The sequence below is a fragment of the Apodemus sylvaticus genome, chromosome 7 (genome assembly GCF_947179515.1).
Source record: "Apodemus sylvaticus chromosome 7, mApoSyl1.1, whole genome shotgun sequence".
NCBI lineage: Eukaryota > Metazoa > Chordata > Mammalia > Rodentia > Muridae > Apodemus > Apodemus sylvaticus.
In genome coordinates this window covers 3,543,105-3,570,933 of record NC_067478.1, presented here as the reverse complement: position 1 = coordinate 3,570,933, position 27,829 = coordinate 3,543,105, and the positions used below count along the sequence as shown (strand labels likewise).

The window sequence follows — 27,829 nt, the reverse complement described above, 5'->3', positions numbered from 1 at the left end:
CAGTTTTACGTTTTGGGAGGGCACGCTGGGGTTGGAGTTCCAGCTTCCGTGGGTCTCTGAACTTCTAGTTTGACCAGACTGTTTCTAAAGAGGCTTCTGTTTAGATGATGTTGTGTTCAGTATTAATACGTGCAAGTTTAGCCACACGCTCATTCTATATTTTTACCCCTACAGCCCGGAGAGAAGATGTTTACCGTGGTGACCCGCCAGCCCTGTGAACAGGCAGGTGAGTGTCGCTCACTGGGTGACTAGCATGGTTTTGTCAGATCCGGGAAGATCCCAGCTTTGGTCCCTCGCTCTCCATCCTTATCTCCTGTGAATGGCTGTTTATTGTTGTTCTGAGACTTCGTGGCTCACCTGGGTTTCACCCTTGGCATTCTTCAGATAAAAGTAATGCTTTTCCACAAAGCCACAGGAAACAAGGGCTAACACGAATGTTTGGCTTAAATGGTTTTTCCTGTTTGTATAATCCATTATTTTGGCTCTTGTGGTTTCCTTACCTAGCTATGTGTAAGGTTTGTGTTATGTATTGTGTTATATGTATTGTTGACGTGGAGATGAATCCTGATAGAGTAGGATCACCCTGAGTACTATGACAGGCTGCACAGGAACATCTCTCCCTCTTTCATCTGTCTCTCATCTATCTCTGTCTCTGTCTCTCTGTCTCTTTCTCTCTCTGTCTCTCTCTGTCTCTCTCTCTCTCTGTCTCTGTCTCTGTCTCTCTCTCTCTCTCTCTCTCATGTGTGTGTGTGTGTGTGTGTGTGTGTGAGTGTGTGTGTGTGAGTGTGTGTGTCCTGTCTCTCTCTCTCTCCCTCCCTTCCTTCCTCCTCCCCCTCGTTCCCACACACTTTCAAACCAGCCCAGCTTGGCTGCCTGGCCTCCTGGCTCCCCAGTACTCCCCCCCACCCCCCAAGCTATTCCTAAAGCGGTAGGAGAGGCGCCCTTACCTCCTCTCTAGGCTCCGTAGGCACCTACAATTAGCACTGTTTGCCCAGCCCTCCCTGCTCCACAGCTCTAGGCTGCGAGTCTTGTATGAGACCTAGCCTCCTCTGTTCACTTTGTGATGAGCTTTTTTGCTGGGTTAGTGTTTGCTGAAGGTAATCACAGCTTCTGACTTAGAAAGTGCTGAGGCTGGAGGATCCTGGAAGCCAGCCCCTGGCTGTGGTCAAGAGAAGGCTTACATTGCACACCCCCCTCCCGTGAAGAGGTTCCTTAGCGCTGCCCTCAACTGCTGATTCTTGGCTTCCAGAAGGGAATGACTTGAAGACATAAAGACCAATTATACTTACATTTTTGGAAAGAGTGACTTGCTAAAGATGGTTTATATTGCACCACACATTTCCCCCAAAATACATTGGAATTTTAACAGATGAGGTAACATCCCACATACAAGCTAATCAGTCACATTGTTTCCTAAGGTAGATTAAAGTTGGCAGATTAGCACTATTGGGTTTTGTTGGTGTGGGGCAGGGGATACCTTAAACCTCTGTGATTGACACTGATATAGTTTGAAAATAGGTGTGAGCTCATCTTTGAATATTCACTGGTTTCTGGCTGGCTGGGGAGTTTGTATTCAGAAGCACAGAGAGGGGATCCCTTTCCCTTTCTGATGCTCTGAGCGACACCACAGGGTTCGTCTCTCCTCCAGACCTGAATGGCTGTTTGCGAGATGAGTCACCTCACAGGCATGCTCGGGTTAAGTGGGGTGGGTTTCCAGAAGTGCAGCTTGGGGTCAGGCGGTAAATATTGACACGTCATCTTCCACGATGGGGTACCCCCTCATACTCACAAGAGAGGAGCCGGTGTTAAGTAGCCACCTTTGACTTCAGGAAGTGTCTGTCATTTGTCCTCACTGATTGGCAGAAGGAACTGGCTCTTGTGAGCAGTCCACTCCACCCCACTCTGACCACTTTCCAGGCAGTGAGCAAGGCAATGCAATTGGATATGGGGCTGTGTCTAATTTGATTACGGTGGTGCAGGAGGCCTTTGTTTTCTTCCAGGAAAAAAAATGTAGAAAAATAAAGAGGAAGTAGATCATAGGCTTCAGAGTCCCAAGAGGGAATGTTCTGGAATAGGGCTGAATGCACCCATGGCTGGGGAAAGGCTGGGGTGAGCTGCAGGTCCTCATCCTGAATCCGCAGGGCCGCCGGAGGGGCTGAATGTTTGAGATACGACTGAAGAGTTCACTGTTTATTTTAAATAATTTGCACTTAAACAGCCAATTTTAAGAGGAATATTGATGTTTTCTTATCTCCAATTATGATATCACATTTCAGCCATTGGGTGCGTTTTTGTATTTATGCCTTACAAGTTCTACCAAAAGTATTATTTAGACTAGGTTGTTTGTTTGTTTTATTTTTTGTTTCTTTTGTTTTGTTTTGTTTTTGAGACAGGGTTTCTCTTTGTAGCCCTGGCTGTCCTGGAACTCACTCTGTAGACCAAGATGGCCTCGAACTCAGAAATCCGCCTGCCTCTGCCTCCCAAGTGCTGGGATCAAAGGCCTGCGCCACCACTGCCCAGCATTAGTTTGCTTTTTTAATATGCAGGTTCTCATGTAGCCCAGGCTGACTTTGGACTTTTGCTGTGGCTGGATTTGAACCCCAAATCCCTCTTCCTCTGAGCCCTCCACTTTTGTGCTATAATCGTAGGCGGGTAGTATCAAGCTCAGCTGACTTCAATGTTTTAATCAACTAGCCTTTATATTTGTAAAACTACATGTAATTGATAGAAAACTGATAGACCTTAAGTTATAATCCCAGATTGGGTAGTCTTACCTTTTAAAAGCTGAGACTTACGTTTTAAGATTGTGTATGGAATTCTTTCATTTATCTGAGACAGGGCCTCTCTGTGGATCCCTAGCTGGCCTGGAACTCACTATGTAGAACAGGCTGCCCTTGGATTCAAAGAGCTCCACCTGCCTCTGCCTACCAAGTTCTGGAGGCCACCAGGCCCAACATGTATGCAATTATCAAGAATTACAAAATTCAGGGCTGGAGAGATGCCTTAGCAGTTAAGAGCACTGACTGCTCTTGCCGAGGTCCTGAGTTCAATTCCCAGCAACCACATGGTGGCTCACAACCATCAGTAATGGGATCTGATGCCCTCTTCTGGTGTGTCTGAGGACAGCTACAGTGTGTGTGTGTGTGTGTGTGTGTGTGTACAAATTCAAACCTTACAAAATTCAAAAGATGAGTTGTACCAAGGAAGATGCTTCACTTTGCTTTTCAAGTTTGCCCCCAAAGAATTTTGAAGGACTTGTGGAGTTTTGACAAATGTGGGTGGACACTGTCACACACACACACATACACACACTGATGTGTAATAAATATCCACCTTTCCCTCCCCGGAACTCCCTCCCCAAACCTTCAAGCGCTTGCTCCTCTTCCCGCTTCTGTCGACTCCACAGTTCTAACTTCTTTCACTGAAATTAAGCAAAAGACCATATCATGCTTTAGTAGAAAACCCAGATTTTCAACCTGCACTTAAGAGTTCCATTTTGCATTTGCATATTTACTTGCGTGTATTTGCACGCGCACTCGTGCATGTGTAAGTGTGTGGCCTGTGTGTGGAGGTCGGAAAATGACTTTTGGATGTCGCTGTGCTTGTCCCCTCACTGCAGGCTTCAGGGCCCTCTCCAGGACTCCAGCCATCGTCACCTTGGTGGTCCTGCTTGTGAGCATTGTGGTGCTTGTGACACTTACACTCATCCAGATCCACCACCCACAGGTTCTCCCTCCAGGGCTGAAGGTAAGCCAGAATGTCCTTTGCCTCAGCCATCTTAAAGCCCACGACTTAGGGGGACCCTCCCTGCCTCCTCTGGAGAGAGCAGTGTGAGACCCAAGGAGGGGGTCTGGGGCTACTGGGTCTGTGATGTTTGGGATGCAGGGACTGGGTGGCCTTGCTTCACTTCTGACTATAGGATACAAAATAGGATGTGTCCCCAAGAACGATAGGCCTGGCTCTCTTCCCACTCTGACCAGTTTATAAGCTCCTGGAAACAGTGCAGCCTGCGTGAACAGCAGGAGACACAGGTTCCTGCTTTTAAGAGTGTTGAGAAATCCTCTTGAGTTATGTTTGTGGTCTAAGATCTTCTCTTAGGTCTAGGGCATATGTGTGACTCCCGGCAACCCCCTGGCAAACATCCCTGAGGACTTAATATGCAGGCCTGGAGACCTGACTTCAGCCCCAAGTAGCCTCGTGAGCTTGCCTGCTGGCCTTGACTCTGAGAGATGGATGGTGGAGCAGGGTGGGCCTTGAAAGAAAGTGATGGTCGCTGAGCCTTTCAGTCATTTTGGAAATCAGTCAACAAACGTTTTATGCAATACCCTAAACAGTGGTATTTTAGGCTCTGGCAGCCACTCAGAGCCTCCGCTCTGTTGTCCCTGGGCCTGGGCTCATTAAACATGTATGAAGCCTTGTTAGCTAGAGGAGGCTCCATTAGGAGCCCAGGCCCTCCTCTGTGTTATGTGACTCTCCCCTGACCTCTCGGCTTCTCTCCATCTTCTTGCCACCAGCTGCTGCTCAAAGGTTGTGTTTGGAGTAGACATTTTCAGAAAACAAGGAAGTAACATTGCCTGGGGTTCCGTGGCTTTGTCTGGTATTCTGAAGGGTTGACGTGAGACCTTTCCATTCTGATGTTTTGTTGTTGTTTGTGTGTTTGTGTTTGTGTTAGGGTCTCATTACACACAGCTCTGGCTGCCCCGGGATACACTATTTAGGCCAATCTGGCCTTGAACCCTCAGAGATCCACATGCCTCTGCCTCCCTAGTGCTGAAATCAAAGATGTGGAATATTTTACATAAGAATCTCAGTGGCTAGACAGATAGCTCAGTGGCAAAGAGGGCTTGCTGCTCTTGCAAAGGACCTGAGCTCAGTTCCCAGAGCCTGTGCTGGCCTACCTACAACTTCCTATAACTTCGGCTCCAGAAGATCTGATATCCTCTTTTGGCCTGCAAGGGGACCTGCACTCACATGCACCTATACCACATACATGTATGTGCAATAAAAATAAAATGTTTCTTAAAAGCTCAGTCCTTATGAAGAATGTAAAGGAAAAATAGTCCTAAGCCATAGTCCAATGATGAACCAGCCATTCTGCCCAAGGCATCAGCTGAGGGAAGAGAAGCTGTTTTTCTGTGGCCCCGGCTCTGCCCTTTTCTCCAAACTATGAATGACCTGGATTGCAGCTAAGATAATACCGTGTCCTCACACTTCCTGTGCTCTGCTCGGGTCAGTGAGCACCTCTACCCACACACACTGGGATTTGTCTCTTTTAACCTTTATGTCAACTGCAGAGATGGCAGAGGCACCGCTGGTGACCCCTGTCTGGCAGGCTAAGAGACAGGCACTTGTCTAGTGAGTCGCAAGACTAAAACTAAAATCAGTTCTTGCTTCTCACTACTGGGCTGTCTTCCCTCCCCCAGCTTCTCCTGACCCTGAGTTCTGGAGACTCCGGGAGGAGGGCTCAGCCTTGGGCGAGATCTGTCCTAGATTGCTTTCTATTGCTATAATAAAGAGACAATGACCGAGAGCTGCTTGGAGAGGGGTGGCATTTCAGCTTACAGTCAACCCTGAAGGGAAATCATACAGAAGCCCAAGATGGGACCCTGGAGGCAGAACTGAAGCAGAAGCTATGGGAGAACACTGCTTTTGTTCCTCATGGCTTGCTCCTGTTGATTTGCTCACTTTGTTTGTATAAGAGTGTCCTTATACAAACCCAGGACCTTCTGCCTGTGAGCAGCACTGCCCACAGTGGGCTGGGCCCTCAGACATTAGTCTACAACCAAGAAAATGCACCACAGACATGCCCACAGGCTAGTCTGATGGAGGCGGTTCCTCAATTGAGATTTCCTCTTTCCAAAAGACTCCAAGTTGTGCCAAGTTTACAAGAAGATAATGAAAGCTGGGCAGTGGTGGCGCACACCTTTAATCCCAGCAGTTGGGAGGCAGAGGCAGGCGGATTTCTGAGTTCTAGGCCAGCCTGGTCTACAGAGTGAGTTCCAGGACATCCAGGGCTACACAGAGAAACCCTGTCATGAAAAACCAAAAAGAAGACAATGAACAACCCCACTAGAGCACAGGAAGCAAGGCCAGGGTTTGGGGGTGGCACTGATTCTGGAAGCCTTGTAGAACTGGGGGATGGGATGGAAAACTGAGATCACTTTAGAACACTGTAAATAGAGCCACACATCTGAGCCCCATATTTTAAAAGGACCAGTTCTAAGTGGGCTTCAAGTTTGTCTCTATAGATGAGGGGACAGGCCTACCCTGAGCCTCTGGCCCTCCTTGTAGAGCATTCTGTGGTTCCGATCCTCAGAAGTCAGGATCTCAGAGGCCGGATCTCACCACTGGCCTGAGAGGTGGACACAAGGTAGCTGCTTGCCGTAGTCGGAGCTGAAACTTCCTGTCAGCTAAAGACGTGCACCATAGTGACCGCACGGCACAGTATTCATCTCGCATGCGTTTGTGGCGATACTGGTGTCAGCAAATCCACAGGGCTGCCAGCAGAGTAAAAGGACGGCATGGTGCGTGCTAGCGTTATAGATGACCATGTCACTGGCTTGTGTATTTTCATACTGTGCTTTATTATTATGGGGTGTCTCATTACTATTTACTAAACAGCTGGCAAGATTGTGTACTCCTATAATCCCATCACCCGGAAGCCAAAGCCGGCGCTGACTACATCCTGTAGGACAGACAGAAACAGAAAGAAAGGATTTTCAATCCATTTGGCCACAGTTGCAGGGCACAGGAGGCGGCCTGGTTCTGACGGTCATTTTGCTTGAGTGGAATGAAATGTGAGCGCACAGATGCTCTGGGCAGTAGATGCTGGGACAGATGACTGACAGCCTGCCGAGGGAGTTCCACAGGAAGCTTTGTTTGGGGTGAAGAGCTCCGTGTTTTGGTTTTCTGCTGCACTCCAGGGGCGGGGTAAGGAGCTGCATGAGTGCACTTCAATGACTGAGAGCCTTTTAGCCTCGGTAATATTTATGTCTCGCCGCAAGCCCTATTTCGCCAGTGTGCAACCGGCTGTGGGTTATGAGCCTCCAGCTTGCCCTGCACCTGCAGCGTTTGTTACTCCCCTCTACTGTGAAAGGGTATGACACCTGCTCTTAAATCCAGCCGCGGCTTGCCTGACCTTGACTGATGCAAGCTTAAGAACAGAGCCATTAAGAGAACCTCAGTCGGGGTCAGAAATGTCCCCAGTTCCTTGTGTTACTGGTCTGACCTGCTCCACAGCCTGGAGAGTAAACATGATGTCAGCACTCTCCTTTGCCACTCAAGCCCCCACCTGCTCGATTACTACAAATTCCAAAATCTTCCCTTGGAGGGTTTTCTCTGTCCCCAGCGTGACCATCTATGGCTGGGGCTTCCCCGTCTGTTCCCAGTAGTCCGGTGGGTGCTCTCTGTATAGCCACTGGTTGTCACCATTGGAGATGGAACTGTTAAGGGTTCAGGGATGGACTTCCCCTCTGTGAGCTACTCAGGCCTGTTGGGTAGAGGCAGCAAGAAATGGATGACTGATTCCTCCCACCGCAGAAGGTCCTGGATTCCTTCCTAATTCAAGCTGGTCCACTTTCCAGGCTGTTTTGCATGCTCTGTGGGTACGGTTTGAGGGGATCTTTTGTTCAAACAAAGTCATATGTCGCATGGTATTAGGCCTGTTAGTCCACAGTGTCCCATCAAACCTGGTTTCCTAGGACTCCATGAAAACCTGGGAGCTCTATAGACAGGTCTGAGAGTTAATGAGGCTTAATCTCAGGGTTGTTCTCATGGGTCAGGTAAGATGGTGATTATACCAGCCTTGTGAAGGCAATAAAGTTCATTAAAGCACCAGGTAAAGTTAGTTCCCAGTGTGCATCTGCCCAGGAGCCTGGTAGTACTAAGAAGAAATCTAAGACCTATAACCTGTCACCTGTCACCTGTCACCTGCATTTTGGCTTTTGGCAGAAGATCACACAGTATTCAAATGTTGGTGCACAGGCTTATGTGAAAGACTGTTCCAGTCAGGCAGTGGTGGCTCATGCCTTTAGTTCCAGCACTCAGGAGGCAGAGGCAGGCAGATCTCTTTGAGTTCAAGGCCAGCCTGGTCTTTTTTTTTTCCCCCCCTTGAGATAGTGTCTGTCTGTGTAGTTCAAGCTGGTCTGGAACTCACAATGATCAGGCAGCCTCTGCCTCTTGAGTGCTGGGTTAAGGGCTTATACTGCTATGCCTGGTGGAACATACTGCGTGTACCATCAGAACCACATTCAAACCATGTTTCTTTTCATCCCCACACTGAGCAGAGGGTTGCCAGTGACCGCTTTTGCACACCTGTGGTGGGTAAACTGTTGGGGGTCAATGCTTAGAGCCACTGATGGGGGAGGATCCAGATACCTACGAGGGCTGCTGCCAAAGGCAGCCAGCAATTAGAAAAGTTACTCAGAGGACTTTTCTCTAAGGGAACAAAGCTTGATTTACTGGGGCTGGCACTCCCTGTGGCCATCAGAAAAACTATGAACTCTTTTAACTCCTTGGGGCTGGAGAGAAAGAGAAGAGAAAATTCATACACACACACACACACACAAAGTGGATAAAGCAAAAGGCAGAGTCCAATAACGTCATGCACATAAATATAGACATACATATATATATGTGTATATGTGTGTGTGTGTGTATATATATATATATATATATATATATATACATTCAGAACTATAGATAGACATATACACATTCACACATAGAACGGTCAGAGCAAAGCTCCAACAAACAAACAGGCTCCAAGCATTTACATATACACACACGTACATATACACACACGTACATATATACATATGTACATATATACACACAATTGGTAGATGGAACGAGCTCCAGCATATAGCCAGACAAGCTTTACATACACACACACACACACACACACACACAAGGTGGGTGAAAGGAACAGTGTTCCAGCCCCCACCACTTTATTCTTCTTCCATAGCTTCGACAGCATATCTTTCAAGCAGTATGAAATTACAGTATGATTGTTTTAGTTTTCTTCTAGTGAAGGATTACAGAAAAAACAATGTGTTCTGCAATGCCTTTACAAGAAATAACATTATGTAGTACAAGTAAAGAAAACAAATTATTCCTCAAAACCCACATATGACCATAACTAAGCGACTTGTTATCAATTAACAAAAGGTAAGAAAGCGAGGAACTTTTCTCATTCAGTTTCTCCTTCTGTCAGGCAGCAAATTATGGTTTTTTAATTATTATTATTTATCTTTAAAAGTAATCTTGTAAGAATTTTAAAAGAATCACTAATCTAAACTTTTACATAGAAACCAGTCATATCTACCTTAAATCTCCAGAATGCATATCTATTCATTAGCAATTCTTATTAAATCATATCAGGAAGTTGAGGTAAAAAATGAATATAAGAAATCAGTCATCAGTCCAGCCTCAGCTCTGCCGGTGTTCTTGTTCCTTGACCATAAACCATCCCTAGCTTAACTAGTAAGACTGTGCCTGTCTGAACTTCAAATTGTTTCCTAAGATTTTCTGCACCATAGCCATAGTAAAGCCATCTTAACTTAGCTTTATTTTTCCAAATGTTTTCTAGAGCTGGTGGTCATTGCTGACAGTCTCCGTCTCTAAGCTCATCTCTAGGGTAGCGACTGAGTCATTGATCTGCTCCAGCAGCAACGCCTGCAAGTAATCAAGCATTAGCATTGTGAGTGCCAGAGATACTGCCCAGTGAGGGGCTGGAAGCCCCTTTAGTGTTTTCATATAATTTTTAGATTAAGAGGGACGTGAGGGCACAAGCAGAGCAGGACTCCATAACAGCATGAAGTCCTCAGAACACACAGTCCTCTGGGCATGCCACACGGAGGCTCACCCATGTGGCTGTGGTAACCCGTAGGCTAAATTCTAAAGCCACTTGCGGTTCCTCCTGTCTGGCCCTCTCAGCAGAGGGTGACCGTGAGTGACTATCACCTGCCTAGCTGAGTGAAAACTTTCATTCCGTCCCTCTTCACCACAGCCACAGTGCGCCAGGCAATTCAGGCAGAGAATCTGCAAACATGGGTTAAAATATATTCTTTCACTTTGCAAGTGACAGTGGGCATCTGGGGAGATGCTTCGGTGAGTAAAGCGATCGTTGCACAAGCTTAAGGAGCAGATGCCATGGCACCTGCCTGCAGTTCTGGCTCTGGGAGGTGGGGAGGGCCAGCAGGCCTGGCATTGTTGAATGCTGGGAACAACGAGAAACCTTGCCCCTCCCCCACCCCGGGGGGGGGGGGGACCGGCTGGAGAGAGGGCTCAGTGGTGAAGAGCACTATTCTTCCAAGGGATTCAGGTCAGGCCCTGGCACATGGCAGTTCACAGCCATTGCAATTCCACTCTCAGGGGATCTGGCCTCCATGGGTACCAGGCACATACATGGTACACACACATGCATGTAGGCAAAACACCTGTACACACAAAATAGACCTTTTTTTTTTTAAAGGTAAAGAATAATAGAGAAAGAAACTCAGTGTCAGCCTCTAGTGTGCTCAGTGTGGTCACACATACCTGTATACACACACACACACACACACACACACACACAACTCCTTAATCTCACCACATATGTCGGTAGAAGTGGGTTAGCCGCAGAGTTGGGTCCTGTCCACCCATCAGCAGGTGCTGGAGGGTCCTGCCACTGTTGAAGCCCAGTACTAGCTGGCATTCCAAGGAGTGGCTGCTCTGTCTTCTTTCTGATCTCACCCTCGACCCTGAGGCTTCATACTCTCATTCTTTCTCTGGTGTGTGTGTGTGTGTGTGTGTGTGTGTGTACATGTGTGCACACACCTGGTCTGGCAGGGCCAGTGATGGCGGTGGCAGTCAGCTCCTATCGCAGGCTGAGCCTCCACTGGCCCAGGCCTCTTCAGGGCCTGGCTTCAGTTCCCACCTGCACTTTAAGGTCACTTGGAGTCTCCACCTGGGACAGATCTGAACAATGCCAGCCTTGTCTGCCTCAGGGGATGTCATATCAGGATCCCTATCAGATTCATCCACCTGAAGGACTGAGATTAAGGAGCTGTCCAAGAGCCAACCAACACTACTGGTTTTCTCATTCAATGGAAGAAACGCTGTGAGCCAGGAGCTGGGCAGGCAACTGCTCCGGAGAGGAGAGAACTGGAACTTTCCTGTGGGCCTAGAACCAGAGAAGTGCTTTAGTGAATATTCTGAATGTCACAAAAGACAAGATGGAGCTATTCAAAGTTGCTTACTGGAAGAGAGAATTTTATGAAAACTTGTTAAGGAAAGAGCATTAAACACACACAAATCCTGCACACATGTGTACACTGTAATTGAACCTTGATTTAGAAACAAAACTGGGGCTAGAGAGGTGGCTCAGGGGTCAAGAGCGCTGGCTGCTCTTGCAGATGACTTCAGTTCAGTTCCCAGCATCCACAGGGTAGCTCACACTGTAACTCCACTTTCAAGGGACCCGACACCCTGTCATGGTCTCTGTGGGCACCAAGTGTGCATGTTATACATGTACATACATGCAAGCAAACACACATGAGATAAAAATAAATAAGTCTTAAGAAAAATAAAAACATGGGCTGGAGAGATGGCTCAGCGGGTAAGAGCACAGACTGCTCTTCCAGAGGTCCTGGGTTCAATTCCCAGCAACCACATAGTGGCTCACAACCATCCGTAATAGGATCTGACGCCCTCTTCTGGTGTGTGTCTGAAGACAGCTATAGTGTACTCGTATAAATAAAAAACAACAACAACAAAAATAATGTTTAAGAAAACCAAGCCGGGCTGTGGTGGCGCACAACTGTAATCCCAGCACTCTGGGAGGCAGAGGCAGGTGGATTTCTGAGTTCAAGGCCAGCCTGGTCTACAGAGTGAGTTCCAGGACAGCCAAGGCTATACAGAGAAACCCTGTCTCGAAAAAACCAAATCCAAAAAACCAAAAAAAGAAAAAAAAAAAAGAAAGAAAGAAAACCAAAAAATAACAATAAAAAAAAACCCCAATAAAAATTAAAAAAACCCATACAACTATAGCCAGGCATGGTGGTACCCTGCCCCCCTGCACTCCTAGCACATGGGAGACTGAGGCAGGAGGGTCAAGAATTTGAGGCCAGCCTAGGTGATACAGTAGGGTCTGGCCTCTAAATAAACATACATCTACACATACGTGCATCTGTGAAGCCACATATAGAGCAGGCTATCCGACATTAAATATCACCAGATTAAGACAATAGTTGGACCTGAGCCCGCTGGTTTGCCTTTCCTCTCTCACTTTCTCTTTATAACCGCATTTATTTTATTGTTTGGCTTTTCTTTTCTTTTTTTTTTTTTTTGTTGTTTGGCTTTTCTATGTGTGATATAAAGGCCCTCCATCTTAGTTGTATATATAAGTTGTATGTATATTTACATAATGTATGCATACACATACGTATATGAATGATGTGGGGAGGTTTTCTCTCCTTCTGCCTTAATGTGGGTTCCAGGGATCAAACTCAAGTCATCGGGTTTGTCCAGAAAGAACTTTACCAATTAAGCTACTTCATTTTATTATTTATTTATTTATTTATTTATTTATTTATTTATTGGTTTTTTGAGACAGGGTTTCTCTGTGTAGCCCTGGCTGTCCTGGAACTCACTCTGTAGACCAGGCTGGCCTCGAACTCAGAAATCCGCCTGCCTCTGCCTCCCAAGCACAGGGATTAAAGGCGAGCGCCACCACTGCCCGGAGACTAAGCTACTTCATAACTCCCTTTTTCAGATAAGTCACACTCTGTGGCCAGGCTAGCCTAGAATGTGCAGCAATCCCTCCTCAACCTCCCCAAACCTGAGATTACAAGTTCAGATCACCACTCTTGGCTGAGAGTCACTTATTTTATTTTATTTTATTTTATTTTATTTTATTTTATTTTATTTTATTTTATTTTACTTTATTTTATTTTATTTTATTGTGTGTTTATTCTTTAGAGACAGGGTGCCATGTAGCCCAGGCTGGCTTCACACTTGCTCTCTAGATAGACAGGACTGGCCTTGAGCTCCTGGTTTTCCTGCCTCAACTTCCCCAGTGACTAAGACTCTAGACCAACACTAGCATCCTTAGCAACCATGGCCTTTTAAAACAAGCAGCCACGTAGCCCTGCACACATGGTTTCCTGTACGCCCCTGCAGGAAGTCACCTAAGATGAGGGAGCCCAGAGAGGACACCTGTCTCCTAGCATTGTGAGACTGGAGGATCCATCCTGTCCAGGACTCAGCTTCACCTCCTCCCAAAGGCGAGGGTGAAAGGAAGGCTGCCCCCCGGAGCCCCCCGGAGCCCCCCGGAGCCCCCCCGGAGCCCCCGGAGCCCCTGGAGCCCCCCGGACCCCCCAGAGCCCCCGGAGCCCACAGCTGACTCTGGCCTTGCCCCAGCATCCCTAATTCTGCTCCTAACTTGCATTCTTGATTCTCCAGTTTGGTTCAGGGCTGCCTCACAGGTGCCTGACCCCAGCTGGGCTGCCCAGTCCAGGAATGCTAGACAACCCTAGCTCAGCCCAGCAACTCCTGACTGGGCACTTGTTCACTTATGAATTACCACAGGGGAGCAACTACCCTTTTGCCTTAATCGTGAGCACTTATAAGGTTCTTCCTTGTGAGACGTTCCTCCGATGTCTTCCCAAAACCTCTTTTGATTGTTTATCCCCCACAGTAAGCCTGGACATTCACAGAGACCCCACCTGGCCTCTGAGGTCTGGATGAAGGGGGAGGGGTGAAGGGGAGGGGTAAAGGGGGAGGGGTGAGTAGGGAGGGGTGAAGGGTGAAGGGGATGGGTGAAGGGAGAGGGGTGAAGGGGAGGGGTGAAGGGGGAGGGATGAAGGGGAGGGGTGAAGGGGAGGGGTGAGGGGGGAGGGGTGAAGGGGGAGGGGTGAGTGGGGAGGGGTGAAGGGTGAAGGGGAGGGGTGAGGGGGGAGGGGTGAAGGGGGGGTGAAGGGGGAGAGGTGAAGGGGAGGGGTGAAGGGGGAGGGGTGAAGGGGGAGGGGTGAAGGGGGAGGGGGAGCTGGGTGCTCACATGTCACTAATCAGCTCCTTCACATTCGGTTCTCAAATCCATCAGCATATTAGAATTACCTGGGAAGGCGGTGCCATGTCTCTCCTTAGAGATTCAGACTTTGTTGGTCTGGTGGGGAGCACAGCACTGGGCATTTTAAGCTCCCTCCCTCGTGAGTGACCGACACCGAGAGCCCTCCCACCTCACCTCATCCCCTCCTCAGAGTCCAGGGAGCTACAGCTACTTTGGAGACAAATAGTTCTCTCTTCTTGATCTGTCTCTACCTAAATGAAGCACGCCCATTACAATAGCCAGGGCTCTCCCTACTGCTATTTTGCTAAACGGACATAGTGTCTGTCTTAGTGAGGGTTTTACTGCTGTGGACACCATGACCAAGGCAATTCTTATAAGGACAACATTTAATGGGGGCTGGCTTACAGGTTCAGAGATTGGGTCCATTATTTGTTTGTTTGTTTGTTTGTTTGTTTGTTTTGAGACAGGGTTTCTCTGTGTAGCCCTGGCTGTCCTGGAACTCACTCTATAGACCAGGCTAGCCTCGAACTCAGAAATCCGCCTGCCTCTGCCTCCTAAGTGCTGGGATTAAAGGCGTGCACCACCACCACCACCACCACCACCACCGCTGCCTGGCTTGGTTCAGTCCATTATTATCAGTGTGGGATCATGGCAACATCCAGGCAGGCATGGTGCAGGAGGAGCTGAGAGTTCTACTTCTTCATCTGAAGGCTACTAGCAGAATACTGACTTCCAGGCAGCTAGGATAAGGGTCGTAAAGTCCATGCCCACAGTGACACACCTATGCCAACAAGGCCACACCCACTACAACAAGGCCACAACTACTCCAACAAGGCCACATCTCCTATAGTGCCACTCCCTGGGCCTAGCATATACAAACCATAACAGACCCTGAACCTGCACACATGTGGATGATACTGGCTGGAGTAGGCTATGAAAAGAAAGTGTGAAGTTGGTGGGGTGGGGCAGTGGGGGCAGGATAAGGGAGAGTGGGAGAGGGAATTGGGAGTTGATTTGACCAAGACATTAGGCATGTATGTAATGCTCCAAGATGAGTGATCCTGTGAGGCGAGTGCTCAGAAGGGCCCAGCCTGCTGCCAACTCTTCCTTCTCCCTTCAGTATGGAATCGTGCTGGACGCCGGCTCTTCCAGAACCACTGTCTATGTGTACCAGTGGCCAGCAGAGAAGGAGAATAACACGGGAGTGGTCAGCCAGACCTTCAGATGCAGCGTGAAAGGTAAAGGGGGCGGGGGGTGTGAAGGACCCTGTGGCTGTCCGTCTGTGGAGGCAGCTGGGCCCACTCCCTCCCATTCCAGCCCTCTGTCTCGGGGGATTTCCGGCAATGAATGGTGGAGATTTCCTCCTTCGGTGGTCTCCTAGGTGATGGTGGGAAACAGGAGACATGTCTCCTCACAGCAAGAGCAATAAGCAAAGAGTAAATATTTTCTCGTACAAATTCTCCAACATCCCAGTTTGCACAGGATGATGTGACAGGGCCAGAGAGTACATGCTTGTAGGGCAGGCAGTGTTGTAGGAGAGGAATGCACACGCAGACAGATAGATGGCCAGATGACAGACAGACAGACAGACACACACACACACGCCGGGAACCAAGCCATGTTGGTGGCTTTCCCATGACAGCCAGAGCTACAGACAAATGGAGAGGCAGAGATCGACTCCCACCTGGGAGAGGAGACACTAGTGAAAGAAAAGTCTGAGGGTCTAGGCCTCTGGGATGAGCTTGGGCTCACCCATCCTTGTGGCTGGTCACCATTCTGAGAAAACAGAGCCCAAATTAGTGCTGGAGAAGCCATGTGTCCTCTAGGGTGTGACACTAAGCCAAACTTTGGCTCTGTAATTTCAGCTGGAGTCTGTGGTCTCTGTTCCCTCAGAGTATTTGTGGATTCCTGAGGTAACACCCTTCCAAGGAGAGATGGTGTTCTGAGGGCCCCACGAGTGCACACTGTGCCTGAGTCACCGATGATGGCCTCCAGGATGCGAGAGCCCCTTCCACGGGAGACAGCTAGCATGTGAGGGCTCAGAGTGTGCACAGGTGCCTGTGGCAGCCGGAGGACTCTTCTGGCTATCAGTCCTCGGGCACCGCCCTCCACCTTGGGTTTTAATCTTTCTTTCTTTCTTTCTTTCTTTCTTTCTTTCTTTCTTTCTTTCTTTCTTTCTTTCTTTCCTTTCTTTCTTTCTTTCAGATTTATTTATTTATTTTTATGTGTGTGAGTACACTGTAGCTGTCTCCAGACACACCAGAAGAGTGCATCAGATCCCATTACAGATGTTTGTGAGCCACCATATGGTTGATGGGATTTGAACTTAGGACCTTTGGAAGAGCATCTTAACCGCTAAGCCATCTTCTTTCTTCTTTCTTCTTCTTCTTCTTCTTCTTCTTCTTCTTCTTCTTCTTCTTCTTCTTCTTCTTCTTCTTCTTCTTCTTCTTCTTCTTCCTCCTCCTCCTCCTCCCCCTTTCTCTCTCCCTCTTTCTCTCATTCTCCCCCTCTCTCCCTCTCCCCTCCCACTCCTCTCTCTCTCTCTCTCTCTCTCTCTCTCTCTCTCTCTCTCTCTCTCTCTCTCTCTCTTTCTCTCTCTCTCTGACCTGACCTGGAGGTCTCTGCCTCCTCAAAGCTGAGATTACAAGAATGCACTCAGCTTTTTGTATGAGCCCTGGAGATCAGTGCTTATAAACACAGGCCTTGTAAACCCACGGCGAACACCTTATCAACAGAATCATCTCCCACTCCTGACTTTTCGTTTAAAAATCTTTTGCTATTGTTTGTTCGAAGGGGTGCTAGTGAGTTCTGACTGCTTGCTCTTCAGGCTCTGGAATCTCCAGCTATGAGAGTAACCCCCAAGATGCCCCCAAAGCCTTTGAGGACTGTATGCTAAAGGTCAAGGAACAGGTCCCAGAGGGCCTCCACGGATCCACCCGCATTTACTTGGGAGCCACAGCAGGAATGCGCTTGCTGAGGTAAGGGCTAAGGGCACAGAGGCGGCCATGTGACCCGAGCAGCCAAGAGCATCATTCTGTTTGGGGCAGCCAAACCAGGAGCAGAAAGCCTATACTCTACTGTAAGCTTGGGCTTTGATAGCTGGGGAATATGTAGCCAGTATTTTAACACCATGAAAGACATCTAAAATTGGGTTCCTTCTCCATGGTGATTTTACCAAGAAATCTAGAAAAGGTCTGACATGACTTCTGATCACTGGGTGTCCTGTGCTTTCTTAGAGAACAGTTATTGTTTCTGGCATGGGTAGACAGTCAGCTAGAGTCTGTGGTAAGGTCAGGCCTTTGCCACGTAGGCTCTGCCCCTCTGCAGAATGTTCCAGAAATCTTTGTTTTTTGTTTTGTTTTGTTTTGTTTTTAAAACTATACAGCTGGGCACCATGGTATTTGCCCTTTTTTTTTTTTTTAAAGATTCATTTTATTTATATGAGTACACTGTAGCTGTCTTCAGATACACCAGAAGAGGGCATCAGATCTCATTACAGAGGGTTGTGAGCCACCATGTGGTTGCTGGGAATTGAACTCAGGACCTCTGGAGGAGCAGTCAGTGCTCTTAACCGTAGAACCATCTCTCCAGCCCTCCAGAAACCTTTGTAAGATGATACAATGCCTGCTCCTCACCCTAGTCAAAGCTTCTGCAATTTTTATGGAACAAACATCTCATTCCATCTACTCTGTTCCTGCTGAATCTGTAGACTTGACATTGATTCCAGAGACATTAAAAAATAAGACAAGACATTAAAAAGACAAACAAACATAACTTTTATGTCTTTGTTTTGTTAAAATAGGATTTCACTCTATCTATTGCCTAGGCTAGCCTGTACTGTGTAGACCAGGCTGTCCTTGAACTTGCAGCCATCCTCCTGCCTCTGCAGATTATAGGATTCACCCACCCTGCTGAGTTTTTTCTCGTTATTTTGTTGTTGTTTTGTTTTCCTGTGCTGGGCGTTGAACCTGGGTCTTGTACATGCAAGGCAAGTGCTCTCCACCCAGCTATATCCCTGGCCTTCTCTGGTTTTTCATTGTGGTAGTGTGTTGAGTTTGAAATAGAATTTTAAAAATCATTCTAGAAAAAGACAGAAATGTAAATCTGTCCATAGGACAGGCTGCTGGGGTGTTGTGTTGGAAAGTAAGGAGCTCTGCTCGTGATCCCAGTAGGAGAAAACAGAAAAGACCAGGCAAGAGCAGGCTCTTTAACACCATCATGGAAAGAACTCCAGAGAGTCTACTGCGGATGGAACCTTCCCTGCTGTTTCTTCATCCTTACCATCGCCTGAAGCCACCAGGGCTTTTCCTCCCTCCCTCACTAAACAAGCAGACACCCGCTTCCTTTTCCCACTAACAAAGGGATTCTCTCTCTCTCTCTCTCTCTCTCCCTCCCCTCCCCCTCTTCCTGTCCCTTCCCTCTCTCCTTCCCACCCCCACCCCCATCCCATCCCCCCACCCCCAGACTGAGTTTTTCTGTACCTCTGGCTGACCCGGGATTCACTCTATATGCCTGGCTGCACTAGAATTCACAGAAATCCAACCACCTCTGCTTCCAGTTCTGGGATTAAAGGCGTGCACTGCCACTGCCCAGCAATGTGAACTTTATCTAGAGCAGTGGTTCTCAGCTTCCTAAAGCTGTGCCACCCTTTGGTACAGTTCCTTATGCTGCGGTGACCCCTGACCATAAACTTATTTTTCTACTGTTATGAATTGTAATGTAAATATCTATATTTTCCGATGGTCTTAGGCGACCCCTGTGAATGGGTCGCTCAACCCCAGGAGAGGTCAAGACCTGCAGGTTGAGAACTGCTGGTCTGTAGGGTAACATGTCAGACAGGAGCTTTGGTGACACTGTGCCTGTGTGGCTTGGTGATACTAGGCTGTCAGGCACTGACGGTCAGATAGATGCTGGTGTTTTTCTGTCCAGGGACATGAGGATGCACCTGTCCCCTCCTGGTAAAACTCTCAAGCAATTAGAGGGTGCACCCTCCTGTTTTTGGCCAAATGAGGCTCCTTTCTGTGATGCCCCAGAGGCTGTAGGTTACTGCTGGTCCCTCTCCCGTCTTGTGTTCCCCACTGGCCTGAGCTAGAGCAATTCAGATAAGAAGTCTGATTACCCACCTCCTGAAAAGTGAACCAGCCTGGGGTTGGGAATGGTGATGGCAACGGGGCTTCTACCAGAAGCTGTTTTCCTACCTCATGCCAGCAGGGGCAAGGAAGAGGATGTTTCCTCACTAAGGGGGGGTTGATCGATGCCCACCTCGCCTCTGTGCTCAGCCTCTTGTGTTCTGTGCCTTGCATAGGTTGCAGAATGAGACAGCAGCTCGTGAAGTCCTTGAGAGCATCCAAAGCTACTTCAAGTCCCAGCCTTTTGATTTTAGGGGTGCTCAGATCATTTCTGGGCAAGAGGAAGGGGTGTATGGATGGATTACAGCCAACTATATAATGGGAAATTTCCTGGAGGTGTGTGGAAAGAAGTGCATGGTTTCTGATCTCCCCATTTATCCCGTCCCCGTGGGAGCCAGCGGAGGTGGCGGTCCATGCTCGGGGGAAGCCCTCAGGGACAACAGCTGAGGAAGGGCTTTGACATCCTGAACCATGTTGCTCAATCATTCGTAAGAAATTTGGGGAGGATCTAAATTAAACACCAGGCTCTGGATGTTTAGAAGGGCAGCTTAAAGAGGACCCTTCCAAGAGGCTCCCTGACTGTCTGGAAATTAGAGAGCCCTCAGTCTTTGTCCAGAGTCCCCAGGAGAAGGAGTCTTCTTTACGTTGTGTCCAACGGTCTCCTTACAGTCCAGTCCCTGCAGAAGACACTCAGACCACATCCCAGTCTAGACTTTTGAACCCCCATGAGTATATTTTGAATTTTAAGATTAACTGGCATGATTAATATTTGGGTAATCTCACTTGAAACTCCACCTGCCTAGCCTCCCCTGGCTTTAGAGGACTTAGACTCAGTTACCAGGGGTCACTTTTTCCTTCGGGGAGCTACTAGCAGGGTTCCATACAACCCAGGCTCTCTCTAATTGTTTTCACTTCCCTACCTGTCCCCTCCACACACAGCTCATGAGCTGCATGCTTATGTGTTATCTCACAGATCATCTTATAATCCCTAAAATAAGAGAGGATCCACCCTGAGTTCAGTCACGTCCCCCTGCCGAGCAGAAGCAGTCCTGAGTGTACCCATGCCCCCCTGCCGAGCAGTAGCGCCCCAGCAAGCAGAGACGATGGTGTCTTTGTCTTCTCTCCTCACTTCCTTTTCCCACTATGCAGAAGAACCTGTGGCACATGTGGGTACACCCGCACGGAGTAGACACCACAGGAGCCCTGGACTTAGGTGGCGCCTCCACCCAGATATCCTTCGTGGCCGAGGAGAAGATGGAGCCAAATGCCAGCGACACGGTGCAGGTGTCCTTGTACGGCTACACATACACCCTCTACACGCACAGCTTCCAGTGCTATGGCCGGAACGAAGCAGAGAAGAGGTTCCTGGCCATGCTTCTGCAGGTAAGTGGGGTGGGAGGGTCTGAGCCACAGAGGCGGTCTGCCCCGAGTGTCTGTCCTCACTGCAGTCTGCAATGTGGATAGAAATAACACTAGAGTCTCATGCAATCCTGGGGTCTCCTTCTCGCCTTCTCCTCCTGTCTCCCTTTCCTCCTCCATTGTGTTAACAACTTCCAGAAAATGGAAGTAAGAACTAGGGAGGATCGGACTGCGGTGATAGCTCAGTGGGGGAAATGCCTGCTGTCAAGCTTAAGGGTGAGTCTGAGTCCCTAGACAGGCATGGCTGGGTGTATTGGCGCACACCTTTAGTCCCAGCACTCATGAGGTAGAGGCAGGAGGATCTCTGTGAGTTTGAGACTAGCCTGGTCCACATAGTCAACTCCAAGCCAGCCAAGGCCATATAATGAGAAAAGGCCAGGCATAGTGACACATACTGTACTGTAAGTGCAGGGACGGAGGCAGGAGACCCCTGGGGCTGCCTAGTCAGCCTCTTCTATTTGCACAGTTCCAGGCCAGTGAGAGGATTTGTCTGAATAAACAAAGTGTGGCTGAGCCTGGTGGCACACGCCTTTGGTCCCAACACTTGGAAGGCAGGGGCAGGCAGATCTCTATGATTTCAAGGCCAGCTTGGTCTACAAAGATAGTTCCAGGACATCCAGTGCTATACAGAGAAACCCTGTCTCGAAAAATCAAAAGAGAAAGAAGGAGAGATTTGTTGGTCTTTCAGAAGACAAGAGTTTGGTTCCCAGCACCCACATGGTGGCTCACAACAATCTCTAACTCCAGTTCCAGGGGATCTGATGCTCTTCTCTGGCTTCTGTGGGCACCCAAATGCTTGCATGTGCATGTGTGCACATGCACACTCACGTGCACACTCGCATACACAGAAATAAAATAAATATTTAAAAAGGCTAGGTGCAGTAGCACATACTTTTGGTCCCAGCATTCATGATGCAGAGACAAATAGAATCTCTATGAATTTGAGGCCAGTCCTGGTCAACCTGGTGATTTAAAAGCAAGCCAGGGCTACACAGTGAGACACTTTCTCAAAAATAAATAAATAAATAAATAAATAAATAAATAAATAAGGAACCACACCTGACATTGACCTCTGACCTCCACAGGTATGTACACACATTCACCTGCTCATGTACATACTACACACACACACACACACACACACACACACACTTTACTAACTGAACTATCTTCCCCACTCCTCCCAAATTATTTTAAAATAAGTTTTTGTGATTTTTGATTATCAGTCAGTGTTTGATTTGTCTGCCTTCTTGTTCACGTATAGTCTGAGTCATCTGAAGTGTCCTTGGCAGGGCTGTGTGGGGTGCAGACCTCTTAGGATCCCTGCTCTCGGTGTCCGGCAGCATCGCACAGCCACTGCTGCCTCTCAGCCTCTCTCTCGGCATCGCAGGGTAGTGGTGGGAAGAACCTTCCAGAGGTAAAGTGTCCCGTCTCACACCTCCCTGTCGCACCTCCAGAGCCCTTCCACAGAAGCCAACGTCAGCAACCCCTGCTATCCTCGGGGCTACAGTGCCACCTTCACCTTGGGCCACGTGTTTGGCAGCTTGTGCACAGAGAAGCAGAGGCCAGAGAGCTACAACTCCAGTGACAGCGTCACCTTCACGGGGACTGGTGACCCACGGCTGTGCAGGGAGAAGGTGGCTTCTGTGTTTGACTTCAGTGCTTGCCAAGACCAAGAGGCCTGTTCCTTCGATGGCATTTACCAGCCCAAGGTTCAGGGGCCATTTGTGGTAAGAGCAGAGGGAGAGCAGAGACCAGTTGGGGGGGGTTAGGGGGTTGAGGGTAGGAGGGGTTTGAACCCCTTTATCCTGGTTCTCAGTATCCCTCCCCAGGTAGCTCCGTAGCACACTCCTTTGGAGAACTCACTGTCTCTGTCCTGCTCACAGGCGTTCGCAGGCTTCTATTACACAGCCAGTGCGCTAAACCTCTCCGGAAGCTTCTCCCTTAGCTCCTTCAATGACAGCAGCTGGGACTTCTGCAGACACGCTTGGAGCGAGGTCAGTATTAGGAAAGGGAGGGAGCATCAGGACGGACAGTACAACGGTGCTTAGTCCGTGCATGAGTGTGTGTGTGCGTGTGTGTGTGTGTGTGTGTGTGTGTGTGTGTGTGTGTGTGCGCACACGTGTGTGCGTGTGCGTGCATACCTGTGTGTGTGTGCGTGTGCGTGTGCATATATAATTATGTATTTGTATCTGTATGTATGTGTAGTCGTGCGTCTACTGGCTCTAGAGGCAGTGGGACCTGAGAGAATAGAGCCAATAAATCAGGCAGACTGAAGTCTCTTAGCCAACTTTATTCAGAGCATCGGACAATTCAGACTCACAAGGACAAGCCTCAACTTCCACAGAGGCTATAAACAAAAATCAATGGCCAGTTGTAATAAAAATCTGAAGTAAACTCACTCCTATCTGCTACACCTGAGGAAAAACACAGACACATCTTCCAAGAACAGTTCTGCATTCTGAAGAAACTGAGGTCACAAGACTCTTGTCTTGTTTTCTTGGCGTTTTCTCACAAGCACTCAGAATTCTCCCCACATGACTCCATTCTTGACCACATCTGACATGCATGTGTGTGTGTGTGTGTGTGTGTGTGTGAAGGTAAGCATGTGTATACATATGAGTGTATGTACATACGTGCATGTTGTGTGTTCAAGGTTAGCATGGGCTAGCATCGGCTAGGTGAGACCCTAACTGAAGTGAATACATGAAAGAGGAAAGGCTCTGTAGGTTGAAGCAGCACCTGGTGCAGATGAACTCATGACCTTCTGGATTCTGATGCAACACTGGGTAGGAGTCTCAGCTCTTGTGCAATCGAGTTAATGTCATTTTTTGTCTTGAAATCGTGAGTGAAAAGTTTTGAAACGCGGCTGTCACCCTCGGGGGCTCCCACACACACCTTTTGAGAGTCATCTGCCTGCTCCCCCTCTCAGATGTCTTTTTCCCCTTTCCAGCTCCTGTCCCTGCTCCCCAGATTTGATGAGACGTACGCCAGGTCCTACTGCTTCTCAGCCCACTACATCTACCACTTGCTTGTAAATGGATACAAGTTCACTGAGGAGACTTGGCCTCAGATACGCTTTGAAAAAGAAGTAAGTCCAAACACGGAGGTCTGCTCTCCTTCCTCTCCACAGAAAGGTTCGTGGAAGAGAGGTCAAAGGTTAAAGGGTGCTCTAGTCTTGCTGGTCACCTGTTGTTACCGCAGGAGAAGAGGTGACAATTTTTTTTCCTTTTTATTTATTTATTTATTTGGTTTTTTTGAGACAGGGTTTTTCTGTATAGCCCTGGCTGTCCTGGAACTCACTCTGTAGACCAGGCTGGCCTCGAACTCAGAAATCTGCCTGCCTCTGCCTCTGCCTCTGCCTCTGTTTCCCAAGTGCTGGGATTAAGGGCGTGTGTCACCACTGCCTAGCTGAGGTAACAGAATTTAAAGCTGAGTTCCCAGAGGGCTACAGACAAGGAGAAGGTGAGAACTGAGTGGATGGGTGGTGAGGCTCCTGAGGGTGTGGCTGCTGGGCATGTCAGATGGTGCCTTCAGATCAGGGGTGGAGCCCAGTCAATGCCAAAGAGCTGTTTGGCAGAGTGTCTGAGATTTTTTCATCCCCCCCAAAACTGCAAATTGAGCCCACCTTTTTCCTTTTTTTCCCCTTTCTTTCTTTTTTCCTTTTGAGACAGGGTCTCACTATGTATCAGACTGTCCTGGACCTCACTCTATAGCCCAGGCTGGCTTGGACCTCACTGTGTAGCCCAGGCTGACCTGGACCTCACTAGATGTGTATAGGGATTAGAGATGTGCATCTACCACCCCTTCTGGCTTATAATTTATAACAGAATAATTAAGTACTCCCCATGTTATACAAAAGACAATGTAAGATACAGCTTTAAAGGTGTGAAGGGTTCACATTAGTATCTTTTCATTAAATAAGAATTTTCTCAAAAAAACAAAAAAGCAGGGCGGTGGTGGTGGTGGTGGTGGTGGTGGTGGTGGTGGTGGTGGTGGCACACACCTTTAATCCCAGCACTTGGGAGGCAGAGGCAGGAGGATTTCTAAGTTCAAGTCCAGCCTGAGGATTTCTAAGTTCAAGTCCAGCCTGGTCTACAGAGTGAGTTCCAGGACAGCCAGGGCTATACAGAGAAACTCTGTCTTGAAAAACCGAGAGAGAGAGAGAGAGAGAGAGAGAGAGAGGTGGAGGCAGGCGGATTTCTTAGTTCAAGGCCAGCCTGGTCTACAGAGTGCATTCCAGGAAAGTCAAGGTTATACAGAGAACAGAGAGACCCGGTCTCAAAAAACAAAATAAAACAAAATAAAAAACAATTTCTCTTTGAAGGAGCCAGAGGTCACTGTGTTTACAGACAAAACTTAAAGATGGGGAGGGGCCTCTTGTCTAAGTAATAGAGGAGGATAAAAGATGATAGATAGACAGATGGACGGATGGATAGATAGATAGAGGATAGATTAAATAGATCAAACAGACAGACAGGCAGGTAGACAGACAGATAGGTAATAGGTTATAGATGTGTGATAGATTGATGTGTTAGAAGGGTGAGTTGGTAGTACAGTGTTAGATGATAGATTTAATGATGACAGGTATTTGGAAGGTAGAAGATAGACGACTAGAAAAAGACAGATGGACAAATAAATTAGACATGTGGATAGATAGATGATAGCTAGCTAGCTAGACAGACAGACAGACAGGCATTGCCTAGTGACAAAAGTGTTCAGGAAGCAGGACAGCTGATCCAGGCAGGACATCACCTTGTGAATCTGTCTGGCCAGCACTGTGTCCTCAGCTCTGAGAGGATGTTCTCTGTTCGGGAATAGCTGTAGTAAGGCCTGCAGGATGTCTGGAGCCATTCTGTTCAATTCCAGCTTTGGCAAAATTGAATTAACCCAATCAATATCCTGAATTATGCTTGGGACTGTCTATTTTCAACTGAGTTATCTAGGGGAGGGAGAGGGAAAGGGGGAGAGAGAGAAAGAGACTCTGGAGGTGCAGACCGTTAGCCTGTGTGCAGGAGCAGTCACCCGCTAAGCACACTGCAAGCATGAAGACTATCTGCACTGATACCAGTCTGCACCGACGAGACATCTTTGGCCAGATGGCTTAGCTGATAAAAGCCCTTCCTGATGAACCAGATGATGAGAGCCACTTCCCAAACCCACACTGGAGAAAGACAATTGACTCCAGTAAGTGGTCCTCAGACCTCCATACAGGTGCTAGCACGTGTATGTTCACACACACACATACACACACACACACACACACACAGTGTAAACTTTTAAAACTTTATTTTTTTATATTTATTTATTTTTGGTTTTTCCAGATAGGGATTCTCTATGTAGCTCTGGCTGTCCTGGAACTCACTCTGTGGAGCAGGCTGGCCTCAGACTCGGAAATCTGCATGCCTCTGTCTCCACCCAAGTGCCAGGAAGTGGGGCTAAGCAGCTGGGCAGTAGTGGCGCATGCATTTAATCCCAGCACTGGGGAGGCAGAGGCAGGCAGTTTTCTGAGTTCGAGGCCAGCCTGGTCTACAGAGTGAGTTCCAGGACAGAGGGGCTGCACAGAGAAACCCTGTCTAGAAAAACAAAAGTGGGGGAGGAGAAAGGGGGGAGAAGGAGAGAGGAAGGAAGGAAAAGGAAAGGGAGATAGACCTATCAGAAGAAATTAACTCAAAGCTTCCCTTAGGGCTGCCCCTGTTCCTAGGGAGCAGTCTTGGCTTGGGTAATCACCTTACACCTTCCAACCCTTTCTTTAACCATAGAGCACAATAGGAGCACAATAGCTTTCATGGCTAGGAACTGGCTGTTTTAACCCTCCACTTGCTTCACTGGGCTTGTAAGGAACTCAGTCTCTGATTGCCTGTAGTACTGAAGGTGGAACCGCCATTCTTTGTGGCTGTGGTGTCAGAACGCAGGCAAACCCTTAGGTCTTCTTAGACCACTGTTCTCTTTCGGGGTGTCCAGTATGGGCTGGGACTGGCCTGTCGTTCTCGGGGTGTCCGGTATGGGCTGGGACTGGCCTGTCATTCTCCCTGAGAACTGAAGCATCCGCTCTCCTCCACAGGTGGGAAACAGCAGCATCGGCTGGTCCCTAGGTTACATGCTCAGCTTGACCAACCAGATCCCAGCTGGAAGTCCCCTGATCCATCTCCCCATACAGCCGCCGGTGTTCATGGGAGTCCTGGCCTTCTTCACCGCCATCGCTTTGCTGTGCCTGGCATTTCTTTTGTATCTGTGTTCAGCATTCAGGACAAAGCACTCTGAGAATGCCTTCGACCAGGCGGTGGATTCTGACTGAGCCTTCCAAGCAGCACCTGGGGCCCAAGGCTGCCATTACCCACCAGAGTGATGCCAAGCAGTGCGAGTGGCTGCCACCAGGACCTATCCCGTGCTTAGATGCCAAGGTCATGTGCCTCTCAGCCACTGGTTCCCGCCAGAGCACCTCCTGGGAGTCCCCCAACACCCAGGGGGTGTTGCCTCTGCAGCCCTCCCTACCTGCTTGCTGATTCATTGGGAATCAAGGAGATACCAGCAGTTGGTGTTGGGGGGCTTCACTCCCGTCTACTCCAGAGGAAGTTGAGAATATAATCTAATGTGGAAGAATTGACCATGGGCTCGGTTTCCATTTTCTCTCCCTCCGTATTCCTCCTAGCAAACCGCCCGTGAAGGCTCTGACTCAGATATTTCACCCTGTCTGTGGCTTTGACCTGTATGTAGTTCCTTTGCAAGACCGTCCTGTCGTTTAGTTGAGTGGAGCCCTATCTCAGGTCACTGATGCTTTCTTTTAGCAACCTCATAAGCATTAGGTTCCCTGATGGTAGCTGTGGAGCCTTAGTGGGGAAGATGATAGCATTCTGAGACAGTTTCATGTAGCAGCCTCCAGCTCACTACGGAGCCAAGACCAACCTTGATATCTGCCCTTTTCCTGAGCGCTGGGATTGTGGGTTGTGAGGTCCTGGGGAGTGGATCCCCAGGGCTCTATGCATGCTAGGCAGCTATTCCACCAGCTGAGTCGCACGCCCAGCCTAAGAAGACTTTTAGCCCCAAGGACAGGTGGCCTCTGTCATGTATGCAGAACCTGAAGCACAAAGACACACAGAAGTCCCCAAGTGGTAGTTACTCTTATTTTAGAATGGCCACGTGGAGCTCTGGTCATGAGGTTGCTACCAGGCATATGTCATCCTTGTGTAACTGTCTCCCTGCTGTGCCCTCTTGTAAATCACACCCAGTA

The 27,829-nt window shown here is 48.5% G+C and overlaps 1 protein-coding gene across 1 annotated transcript; it reads left to right on the top strand.

Moving 5' to 3' along the window:
• The first annotated feature begins 185 nt into the window (after positions 1 to 185).
• Entpd3 (ectonucleoside triphosphate diphosphohydrolase 3) lies at positions 186 to 27,564 on the top strand. The gene is made up of 10 exons (XM_052189260.1): positions 186 to 226; positions 3,620 to 3,747; positions 15,171 to 15,288; positions 16,878 to 17,028; positions 19,356 to 19,515; positions 20,329 to 20,562; positions 22,056 to 22,328; positions 22,485 to 22,595; positions 23,552 to 23,689; positions 26,663 to 27,564. Exons 1-10 carry the CDS (start codon positions 187 to 189, stop codon positions 26,894 to 26,896), a joined length of 1,587 nt encoding a protein of 528 aa, XP_052045220.1. The 5' UTR covers position 186; the 3' UTR covers positions 26,897 to 27,564.
• The last annotated feature ends 265 nt before the right edge of the window (positions 27,565 to 27,829 follow it).